Here is a 12,819-nt window from a genome sequence, read left to right on the forward strand (position 1 = left end):
CCTTGGACACCATTTTGAAATAAATGATCTAAGAGGAGCTTTCCACTGTCCACCTTTTTTAATAAGAGAGAGAGAGAAGGGTTCCAGAGGCAACTGGTATTGAGGAGGTATAAATTTGCAGGTTGATACTATTAAGGATTAAGTAAAGTCACATCTCTCTGGGCCTCACTTTCCCCATTTGCAAAACATGCTGACTGAGGAAATTAATCATGTTAGTCCCTTTATTTAGGATTCTAGGATTCAAAAATAGCAAGATAACAGTATCATTGCAATTTTGCTAGTCTAATCAAAAACAGATTATTGTCCTCTGTTCTGGATATCACAAACTCTAATGGTTTTCTTATCACTTTCAGAGTCAAATACAAAGTCCTTTGTTTGGTATTTAAAACTTTTTATAACCTGAACCTTTTCAGTCTTTTTACATATTAGAGACTTCCATATTTTTACAATCTGGCTAAACTGACCTATTTGCTGTTTCTCATATATAATATTCTATCTCCTGCTGCCATGCTTTAGCACTGACTGTCCCTCATGTTCAGAAAACTCTCCTTCCTCCTCTTAGATTCCTTGATATCTTTGAGGACTAAACTTTCGACTAAAAATTATACTTTCCTCTGGAGAGTTTCCCAGTTTTTGCCAAGTACTAGTGCCTTCCCCTCTGAAATATGTTTCTTCTTCATATGTGTGTGTGCATATATATATACATACACACATATATATGTACATAAACATATACATATTATATATCTCTCTATATATATCTATATACACACACATAGTTGTTTGCCTATTGTCTTCACATGTTAAACTCTGAGCTCAGGATAAGAATGATGCACTTGCTTTTTTCTTTGTATCTATAGTGCTTAACAAAGCATATTTTAAAAAATCAACTGCTTGATAAATACTTTTTCGCTGACATTTTAGGACAGTCATCAATGAGCTGGAAAGTGTCTGGCAGAATGATTACGAGGGTAAAGTCCTTTAGATAATGCTATAGAAGGAATAGTTGAAGGAACCAGAAATGTTTAGATTAAAGAAGCAAAGTGTTCTGGGATTTCATGAAAATTCATGAATATCTTCAAATATCTGAAGGGCTGTCACATGGCAGCAAAATTATATTTGTTCTACTTGACATCAGTGGACAGAACTAAGTGTACATATGGATGTTGGAAAGAAACAGAACTGGATTAAATGAAAGGGAAATCTTTCCAAATCAAATAATATTTGTAAGAGGAAAAAACAAGGACAGTGCTTGGCATATAGTAGGTACTATATAAATGCTTATTCCTTTGCATTTCTCTACCAAAGAAAACTGTCCAAAAAAGTGAAATGGACTGCTCCACAAAGAAGATTCTCTCGTATTGTTGTTTAGTTTTGCATTTGATTCTTTGTGACCCCATTTAGGGTTTTCTTGGTAAAGATACTAGAGTGGTTTGCCATTTCCTTCTCCATCTCATATTGCAGATGAAGAAACTGAGGTAAACAGGCTTAAGTGATTTATTTAGGATCACACAGCTAGAAAGCATCTGAGGCTATATTTAAACTCATTAAGATGACTGCCTCTAAGCCTAGCACTCTATCCATAGCACTACATGTCTATTTAGAGGTCTGAAAAGTGAGGCTTGGCTGCCCTTTGTTGGGGATCTAGAAGAGGATGTTGGAGTCTCCTGTAGAGAGTGCAGGATTGAGTTTGACTACATGGTCTCTGAGATATATAATTGAGATTCTATAATTCTAAAACCAGAAATAAAAATGATTAAAGATAATGTAGGCAAAAGTATTTTGAAAGCTTTTAAAGTACTATCTATCTATCTATATCTATATCTCTCTATATATATGCCTGAAATATGTGATTTTGACCACCTTCTCTATGTCCATGACATCTGGATTCAAATCTTTCTACTCTAAACCTGGCAGAAAAGCTTCTGACTGGGCTGTGAAAACAATATATCATCAGTTCCTGCTTGCCCTTGATCCTGGATCTACTTTAGGATCATTCTAGAGGATAGAAGGAGAATAGTGTTGTGTTGGTGAGTTAGGAATATCAATTTCATCCAAAAAAAAAAAACAAAATAAAAGAAAAATCTACAAAGAAAGACATATCTAAAGACAGGGTGTTTTAAATGTCCTTATAACAATCTCGCCAATCATATTACAGAAAACTTTTAGTGCTCTGTAAATATAAGGAATAAGACATAAGGAATAATATCAACACATGTTTAATTCTTAAAGTATGTCTAAATAAAAATGTTGGGAAGTTTTGAAAACATCTCTCTCTCTCTCTCCACACACACACACACACACACACACACACACACACACTCTGAAGCACAGAAAACAAATCTACCAACTATCCTTTCAAAACAACATACCACCTATAGATAAGAAACCAATCTTTACTAAGGGACTGGAATTCTGGAGATATGAAATATGACAAAACAAATAATTAAATGGCACAATAACATCGCATACTACTGAAAAACAGACTGTGGAGAATTATGTGAGAGAAGTAGAGAGTGGGAGGAAAACAAATATTTAAATCTAGCAGACTAAATCCTAACACATCAGCTGATAAAGGGATAATTTAATAATGTTGAAAATATATTACAGAAAAGAAGTCACCTACAAAATATGGGTCGTCTCATATGCTTAATGACTAATCCCTTCTTTAAATAAATATATTACTAGCCACAAAGAAATTATAAGAAACATCCAAAACATGCATGGAAATAAATTCTGTGTTCATATTAAATTGGATTCAATTCAAGGAACATTTATTAAATATCCAGTAAATGCAAGGAGCTATTAGATGTTAGTGATAAAAAGACAAAAATGGAACATTCTTTCTCAAGGAGAATAGATCCTACTTTAATGAAAATTTATTGTATTAGAAGAGAAGGAAAGAGGGAAGCAGAATAGAGTTAATTACATCATATCAAGAGGCACAAAAGACCTATTATAATAGAGATAAAGAAGGAAGAGGGAGAACATTGAATCTTTCATTGGATTTGGCTCAAAGAAAGAATAACACATATTCAAGAGGGTACAGAAATTTATCTTATTCTATAGCAAAACAGGAGGGAAAGGAGGGAAAAATGAAAAAATGAGAAAAAAGAGGGCAGATTGAGGAAGATAATAGAAGCAAAAACTGGTAAGGAGGGTAAAGGGTGAAAGGAAAGAAAAAATTATACATGGGGGATGGAAAGAAATACAAGAATGGTAATCATAAGTGTGAATATAAATGGTATAAACTCACCCAGAAAATAGAAGTGAATTGCAGAATGGATGAAAAATCAGAATTCTAAAATATGTTGTTTACAAGAAACACATTTGAAGCAGAGATAAACACAGAATAAAGGTCAAAGACTCAAGAAGAATAAATTATGCTTCAGCTGAAACAGAAAAAAACCAACAACAAGGGTAGCAATCCTAATCTCAGATAAAGCAAAAGCAAAAATATATCTATTTAAAAGACATAAGGAAGCAAACTACATTTTGCTAAAATGTATCATAGACAATGAAGTAATATCAATACTAAACATATTATCATATTATACACCAAATAGTATAGCATCCAAATTCTTAAAGGAGAAGTTAAGGAAATAAATAGAATTTTGAAAAATTGGATATGACAGACCTATGGAGAAAATGCAATGGACATAGAAAGGGACATAGTTTTTTTTTTCCTCTGTGGTACCTGGCACTTATACAAAAATTGACCATGTATTAGGGTACAAAAATCATTCAACCAAATACAGAAGGCAGAAATATTAAATACATGCTTTTCAAATCATGATGCAATAAAAAGTACAGGTAATAAAGGGCCTTGGAAAAATAGGCAAAACATCTAGTTCTAATGAATGAGTGAGTCAAACAACAAATCATATATACAATCAATAATTTCATCAAAGAGAACAGCAATGAGATAACATACCAAAACTTATGGGATGCAGCCAAAGCAATTCTTAAGGGAAACTTTTTTTTATCTCTAAGGCTTAAATAAATACAATACAGAAAGAAGAGATCAATGAATTGGATATACAACTAAAAAAAAAAAACTAGAAAAAAGAACATAGGCAAAGAAAAAGTTCTAATAAATTCCTTTTATGACACAATATGGCGCAGATATCTAAACCAGGAATAGCCAAAACCGAGAAAGAAAATTCCAGACAATTTTGTTTATATAACATTTAAAAGTTCTAGTATGCACACACAAACATACACACACAAACACCGAATTAATGCAGTTACAATTAAAACAAAAACATTTAAATAGGAGAAATTTCTGCAACCAATTCATTTGATAAAAGTCTCATATCAAAATAAAAAACATGACTAATTCAAATCTATAAAAAACAAGAACCTAAATGGAAACGAGGCTAAAGAATATGATCAGGTATTTCTTAAAGTTAAAAAAAAAAAAAACTATCAACAATCAAAAATACTTTAAAATAGTTTTTTGGTGATATTAAACTTTTACCATATATGATAGGACCAAGATTTTCCTTCTTTACCCAGAGTAGGAATTAGTTTTCCCTTAAAAGCAGCAAAATTGTTCTTGCAAACTGATTGCTAGTTCCTTTCATACAGCTTTTTTGTTTCTAAGGACATAAAAACAATTCCACCTATGTAGTGTCAGGGCCCCTGAGACTTGATGAATATTTGAATATCAACACAGTCATTACACTCTCCACTCCTGACTAGACATGTTTCCATTTGGAGCAAGAAGGGCAAAGATAATCAATGCTAACCAAGTGCTACTTGTTCCTTATGCTTGCTGTGATGGGGAAGGTAAATTTTTTTTTAACTTTTCAATGACTTTTGAATATTTCATTTTGTCTTATATTGAACCTAAACATTAATTCACAAAATGTTACTACAAAGTAACATTTTCAAGTTGACCTGGGTACTCATTGTTGGTAAAACTGTGAACTGGTAGAATTATTCTGGAAAGCAGTCTAGTACTAGCCTTGCAGTCATTAAATTGACCCTTTGACACAGCCATTCTGCTACTGGAGATTAGAGAAAGAAAGAAGAGACTTTTTTGAATAAAAATATTTATAACAAGGGCACTGGATAAAGCATCAGCCTTGAAGTCAAGAGGATCTGAGTTCAAATCTGGTCTCAGACACTTAATACTTCCTAACTGGGTGACCCTGGGAAAGTCACTTAACCTCAAATGCCTCAGCCAAAAAAATTATGACAATATGTTTATGTAATGAAATATTACTACTAATAATAAGTAACAAAGGAGATTTGATTCCAGGTTCCTTCTCTAGAACTAGTGTTCATCACAATGTACTCAAATTCTTACAGCATACATTTTAATTTAGATTCAGATAAATTATTGATTTAACTCTTCTTTTGAAAAATTGAGATATTATATCATTCTGAAAAACTTTAAAAGAAATAAAATTGGACAATTTCTCACTAATTTTTAACTATTATAAATCATAGTTTACTTTTACCCTGAAGAGTACTACTCTTTCCAGATTTTGATGAGAAAACTTCAGGTTAATTTATTCTGAATCCTATATTGGAATTTGAGCTCTCCCATAGTATACAGTTTAACATAACAAACATCTCTAGGCTCTTTCCCAGGACTGCCAGCTCCTATTTATCATTGTTATAATCCTTTCTTTAGCCTGCTTAGGTCATTAAAGTTAATTAAAGGAATAGCCTTAATTTGCACTTACATATTTTTCATCAGCTAAAAAAAAACATTTTTCCTGATTTCCTTATGTCTTCTTGCTCATGTGATTGAAGGAAAAAAGAAATGGCAGTTTGTTGAAACTATGAACATGAAAACACTATAACCAAGCTCTATCAGACAGTTATTACAATAAAAAAAAAAAAAGACTTCAAAACCGCTTCCTTCTTATTTATATATTTGATTTACATCCAAATACTATGATGATATAAGAGCTACAGGTGCTCCCATGGTGTTTTTATACAATATTTAAGTAAAGTTTAATTTCGTGAATAAGATAAATCACAAAATAAATGTAATTCCTTTCTATTTAATATTATATCACCAAAGCATCAGGCCAAAAAGTAAATAAGATAAAAGAATTATAATTATTTAAATGATTGTTTATGTGTACCTGTTTCTAAAGACTGGTTCAATTTTATTAAATTAAAAACCATGAGTGACTTAATTAGGTTTCTATATTTAATCTATTTATGAAAAATAATAATTCCTCAAATAAACTTTGTGTCTTAATAAGAATTACCATTTTATTAAAAATCTGAGTGAGTTTGTCTCTTCTGTCCCCATTAAGTTCAAGATATTCATATGCACTTGTGAAAATCAAGCCTGTCTTCCTTTTCTAGAAAAAAGTAACAATAGCACCAAAATGATTGAGCCTTATGGCAAATTAATGGCTACAGTTCATGCTGAAAAGGTAAATCCATGTAAGTAGCAATAGCTCTTTACAAGCATTAGGCTTTTTGGTTCTGAGTAATATGCAAACAATTAATGAAACGTTTTTTTTCTTCCGACTACACTCTGTTTTCTAACTTTGCTATTGTTTAAAGATCAGCTTTAAATGAAACTTTAAATGAAGGTCAAACTTTAAATGAAAATAGATGTGTTAGAATCACAATATCACAATCTCAATTTTGGAGATACTGAGGACAAACTAAGGTGAAACAGATTTTGGGAGAGCTTATCCAAGTTTTTTTCAAATTGTGACTTCCATCTACAATATTCATAACAAGCAATTATAAATTTTTTACTTAAACTTCCAGTAACAGCAAATTGACTACTCTTCAAAGTATCCTATTTTAATTGTCTTTTGTTTGGGGGGGGGCAGGGAAGGAGGAACAGCAGGGAGAACAATAGGGAGGTCAGGATCTACTTGTGATTGCATTGGAACTTTGCAATATTTATATTTATATTCATATACATTTTATAGGATTTATATTCATATAAGTTACACACTGGAGAATTTGCCTAATGCCACTTTCTTTTTTTTTATTTTTTTTTATTTAATAGCCTTTTATTTACAGGTTATATGTATGGGTAACTTTACAGCATTGACAATTGCCAAACCTCTTGTTCCAATTTTTCCCCTCTTTCTCCCACCCCCTCCCCCAGATGGCAAGATGACCAGAAGATGTTAAATATATTAAAATATAAATTAGATACACAATAAGTATACATGACCAAACCGTTATTTTGCTGTACAAAAAGAATCAGACTCTGAAATATTGTACAATTAGCTTGTGAAGGAAATCAAAAATGCAGGTGGGCATAAATATAGGGATTGGGAATTCAATGTAATGGTTTTTAGTCATCCCCCAGAGTTCTTTCTCTGGGCGTAGCTGGTTCAGATCATTACTACTCCATTGGAAATAATTTGGTTAATCACTTTGCTGAGGATGGCCAGGTCCATCAGAACTGGTCATCATATAGTATTGTTGTTGAAGTATATAATGATCTCTTTAATGCCACTTTCTTAAACTGTGGGTCATGATCCCATATAGGGTCTTGTAATTAAATGTGGGGATTGAAATATGATTTATTATTAGTAAATGTTTGACTTGTATGCCTATTTTATATACCTATATACCTGAGGGCCACATAAAAATTTCTTTGGCAAAAAGGGGTTGTAAGTTGCAAAAGTTTAAGAAGCCCTGACTGCTGAGAGGACAATTGAATTAACTATGGTCATATAGCTAGCATGTGTCAGAGACTAGACTTGAGCCAGCTTGACCTCAAGTCTGGCACCCTATCCACTTAGACACATTGTCTTTTGATCAATTTTTGTACATCTCTAATTGTTAACAAGTTTCCTCTTACGGAGAATTAAAATCAGTCTCTAACTTTTATCTGCTGGCTGCCATAGTTCTTGGATAAAACAAAATGAACCCATCTGTTTTCCACATAAAAACCTCTCAGATATTTGAATCTATCAAGTCTTTTTTTTTTTTCCAGAGATTTTTCCAGATCCCTAAATGATCCTTGTGTGACATGTTTTTGAATCCTCTTATTTTTAGTGGCCTTCCTTTGCATGTATTCTGGCTTACCACTGTCCCTTACGAACTGTGGACTCAAAAGGTGGTCACAATACTGGAATTGTACCATGACCAGAGTAGATCACTTTGACACAAGCCAATCACCAAACACTATCCTCATTAAAAAGTCATTGGCACCTGTAATGGCTTCTCCCCATTCCCTCCTCACCCCTCAAAAAATCACATCTACTTAGCCTGGGAAATCTTAGATCTCAAGGATGGGGGTGTGAACTAAGATATAAGACATTTAGATCTATATTGTTGCTGCTCAGTTTGTTTTTCATTGATGTCTGATTGTCTGGGACCATTTAGGCTTTTTTTTGGAATAGATATTAGAGTGGTTTGCTTTTTCCTTTTCCAGCTCATTTTACCAATGAGGCAACTGATGCAAACAGAGTTAAATGATTTGTTCAGGGTCACATAATTAGGATGTGTCTAAAGCCAGATTTGAACTCATGGAGATGAGTCTTCCTTATTCTGGGCCTGGCACTCTATTCACTTTAGCACCTAACAGTCTATTTATATCATGTCTAAAAATTTCAATCTTATAACTTTTATTGCCTCTTCTATATCATGTACAAGTAAATATGTATGTGTTTGCTTTCATAAACATTTAGTGGATATTTAGCATTTCCTTCAATTAAAAATAACATTATTCTGAGAAAGGATGTGTAAGCTTCACCAGACTGCTAAATGAGTCCATGACACAAAAAAAGATTAAGAACTCTATCCTTATACTCTGAATTTTGCAACTATCTAGATTCATAAAGGTGCAATACTTCTGATGAGAAAAACACAAGAGCATATGTATGAATATAAGTAATATATATTAATATTAGTATATAAGTATATGCAAAATTGAGTCTCAGAAGTATGATCCCTTTGAAGGACTTGCAGCTATAATATCAGCTCATTCCAGATAGTTGGAACATTAATGATTTTAATTAGACAAGGTCTCAGAGATCCTTAGCTTATTCTTTTCAAATGAACATTTCAATTAAAATCTTTTTTTAACTTGATAGGCAAAAGGATAAACAGGACCTAGTCTCTATTATCTTTAATATTAACACAGATAATAATAGAACTGAAGAGAGAGAAGAATTATTAGAGCTGTCTAGTTCAACTCTTATTTTCCTGATAGGAAATCTAAGAGTCTAAGTAACTTGCCAAAGGTCATATAATCAGTAAGGCTCATAGGTGAAATTTGAACCCAAGTTTTCCTGATTCTAAGAATAACAATCTGTCTATTATGCCAAGTTAAGATATTAATTTATTAGCTCTAATTATATGATTAAAAAATTCAGAGTGTAATAATATTATTCTAATTTATATTGCCTGTCATTAATGAATATTAATCAATTAAGAATTAATAACTAATTAAGGAAATATTTCAACTAAAATAATACTTAATTACATATAATAACATTAAAAAGAATGACAATTACATGTACTTATTGTGTATCTAATTTATATTTTAATGTACTTAACATCTACTGGTCATCCTGCCATCTGGGGGAGGAGGTGGAGAATAAGAGGTGAAAAATTGGAACAAGAGGTTTGGCAATTGTTAATGCTGTAAAGTTTCCCATGCATATATCCTGTAAATAAAAGGCTATTAAATAAATTAAAAAAAAAAAAGAATGACAAATTAAGTTTCCTTTTTTGGAAAGAACACTTAAAGTGGATAGATTTTTCCAAAAGGGAATAAAAGTTACAATTTTAAAGAATTTTGTGTTGATGGAAGACACATTACATGAAACTTGAAATTAAAGTTGTTTTCTTGCTAGGGCACTTAAAAATATAAAATTAAATCAACCATGGTCTTACCTTTTACTTTTAAGTCTTCCAGTACTTTTGAATGAACTGTTGCGTCACTCACTAATTTGATCTCAATATTTCGAGCAGCTAGTTGTAGCAACTTTTCAAAAAGACGCTGACCCTAGGAATAACATTGAGACAAGAGAAAGGAAATAGTCATTTTTTATCTGGATAAAAACATTAAGACATTTAATTTAATAAAAACCTGAAATTAAGCTTTACAAAAAGATAAACAGAACAACCACACCAATGACTTATCACATCTTTATTATATTCTAGGCACTGTGGTAACTGCTGGGGTTACAATAAAAAAAAAAGAAAAGAAAAAAAATCTAACTTAAAGTCTAATGGGGGAGACAATATGTGAATGAATAAATACCTATAAGAGAGACAGTATAAATGCAAGTTTATGCAAAAGGGAAGGTTTCTGAAACTGAGGGGAAATGAGAAAAACTTCCTTATAGAAAGTGGGCTTTGTGATGTGAATCTTGAAAGAAGCCAAATAAATTAATAAACATATTCATCTCTAATGGCCAATCTTATATTGGCTTCTGGATTTTTAACTATTTCAAAGAGAAATTTTCTTAAAATAAATATATTCATAAAAGAAACCTAGTATGACATACAATTAGCCTTGGACTCTGGAGGAAAGATTTCTCTTTTTTCCACTTATATACCCAACTGTTCTTCATTTGCATTAGTGTTTGATTGTTGTTTGGGGGCAATGAATGATTATGGACATGCAGGTGGTGCAGTGAACAGAGTAGCTGCCCTGGAATCAGAAGAAGCGGAGTTCCAACCTGGCAACAGACACTTAACAGCTCAGTTCCTCAACTAGAAAGTAAAAGGGAGAAGGAAATAGCAAACCACTCTAGTACTTTGCCAAGAAAACCCCATAGGGGGTCATGAAAAGTTGGACACAACTGAAATGATTCAACCATAACAAAAATGTGAGATTAAGTGATTATTTCTCCAGAATCATGGGTGATAATTGTAGCTGCTCAGTTTTTATGGGCTTTAAAAATGTAACTGTATAAATTGTTCTTTTCATTCTAATAATTTCTGAATTAGTTTATGCAAGTTTGTAAAATGATGACATTGCTGATCAGACTTTATACGATGTAATGGTGTTAATTTTGATAGTGTGAACTTTGAAACTGCCTTACTATTCTCAGATACTTCCTACCTGTGTGATTTTTGGAAAGTCACTTAACTTTTCTCAGAACAAGCTTCTTCATCTGTGAAATGGGAATAATATCTATAGCACTTGCCACATAGTTATTTTAATTGCTGAAATTATGTGTTAACTGTTTTACAGAACTAAAAATGTCATGTAAATGATAGTTATTATTTTAGTTACTGATTTTTATTTATGTGGCAAATAAATTTAAGTCTGAAATCTAAAGGCTAAATATAAGTGTTCTGTACAAAGTGGGTAGAAGCAGGTAGGTGACTTAAAATGGATGGAGCAGTAGGTCTGGAGTCAAGAAGGCCTGAGTTCAAGTCCAGTGTCAAAAACTTCATAGCTGTGTGATCCTCAGCAGACAACTTAACCATTTGCCTCAGTTATTTCTCTGCAAAATTAGCTGAAGAAGGAAATGGAGAACCATGTTTGTATCTTTACCAAGAAAACACCATGGACAGCATTGGTCATGAAGAGTCATGAAGAGACAGATATAATTGAAAAATAACAAAGTGGGTGTGTAGCAAATGCATTTAGTAGCTATTAAGCCCTAGATAGTTCTGCAAGAACAAATTTAGAAAGTTATAAGACATTCAAAATGAAATGAATAGTGTTAATAGACATTCCAGAAGCCTAACTAGAGCATTTACTATTGATGATTACATAATTATATTTTTTAAAAGATACCTTTGTGTATATACTAAGGATGTGAGAAAAGTAAAAATATACTTCCTTTTATCACAGTCTGTCTGGATCTGTGTAGCTTGGACTATGTTTGTTTAGTATAAGCCTGATGGCCTTTGTTTGTAGTCCTATAAAAATAGCACTTTGAGTATCAATGTCGAGCTCTAGAGCTCTAAATACAGACTAGATAGGAGAGTTATTTTGTTTCACATGAGCCAAATGCACGGTGTGATTATTAATTCAGAGCAACAAAGACATTGTTTAAAAAATGCAAATGTACTAGAACTGGAGTGCACAGAGCAAAACCCAAGCCTCTTCTTTGGTTATGAGAATGGGAAAAATAAAAAGTAAACACTGGTGAACAGTAATGTGGCCATAAATATCAGTGCTTGTCTTAGGGTTCTAAAGATCAGTCCTGTTCCTTTTAGTGAGGTGACCTAGATCAACCAAATTAGGAAAATCAGTTATATGTAATATATTAGAGAGGCAGTTCAGTTTTACATAGTCACAGTTTCATTTATTACAATTCAAGATTGGAATATTAAATTAGTTAATATAACTTATTGGACATGTTAAGCATTAAGTAATATATAAAATATGAGACGCTAGGCATTTTAAAATTTCCTAGAAACATACAATGCCCTTTGAAAATGGTGGTTTTATTTTTAAAATGTGAGAAGACTTAATATTGCACTGATGAGGCATGTATTCTATGCACACAGTAGGTGATTAATAAATATTTGCCATATAAAGCTAATATTTAGTTAAGCATATCTATGAAGTTTTCATTAATATCTACTAATATAATGTCTGAGTACCAATCACTCCTTGACAAGATGAGTCTTCTTGGTTATCAGGTTATTCTAAACCCAAGATGGTGACTAGAGAGGACCTAAAACAAAGTTAGTGTATGTTTAATTCAATTAGATGCAAATTTACTTAGAAGGCAGGGAAGAAAAACCAAAATGAAGGTAAGCAATTAGGAAAATAGGCAGCATTTTAGGGCAAAAAAACCTTCAAATGAGGTAGACAGTAGACTGTGACCAGAAAATGAAATTTCAGAGATCAAAAATATTTTTTAGTGATGGTGAAATCTAAGGTATAACCATGGCCAT

General features: G+C 32.2%; 1 protein-coding gene across 3 annotated transcripts in view; it reads right to left on the minus strand.

The window, feature by feature from the left end:
* The window catches only part of PLD5 (phospholipase D family member 5), a 438,986-nt gene that overhangs the window by 147,997 nt on the left and 278,170 nt on the right, over positions 1–12,819 (minus strand). For all 3 annotated transcript variants that reach the window (XM_012547936.3, XM_031966970.1, XM_031966971.1), the window contains one exon: positions 9,847–9,958. In XM_012547936.3, coding sequence (XP_012403390.2) covers positions 9,847–9,958 — 112 coding nt within the window. The remainder of the gene's footprint in view (positions 1–9,846; positions 9,959–12,819) is intronic.

The sequence above is a fragment of the Sarcophilus harrisii genome, chromosome 4 (genome assembly GCF_902635505.1).
Source record: "Sarcophilus harrisii chromosome 4, mSarHar1.11, whole genome shotgun sequence".
Taxonomy (NCBI): domain Eukaryota; kingdom Metazoa; phylum Chordata; class Mammalia; order Dasyuromorphia; family Dasyuridae; genus Sarcophilus; species Sarcophilus harrisii.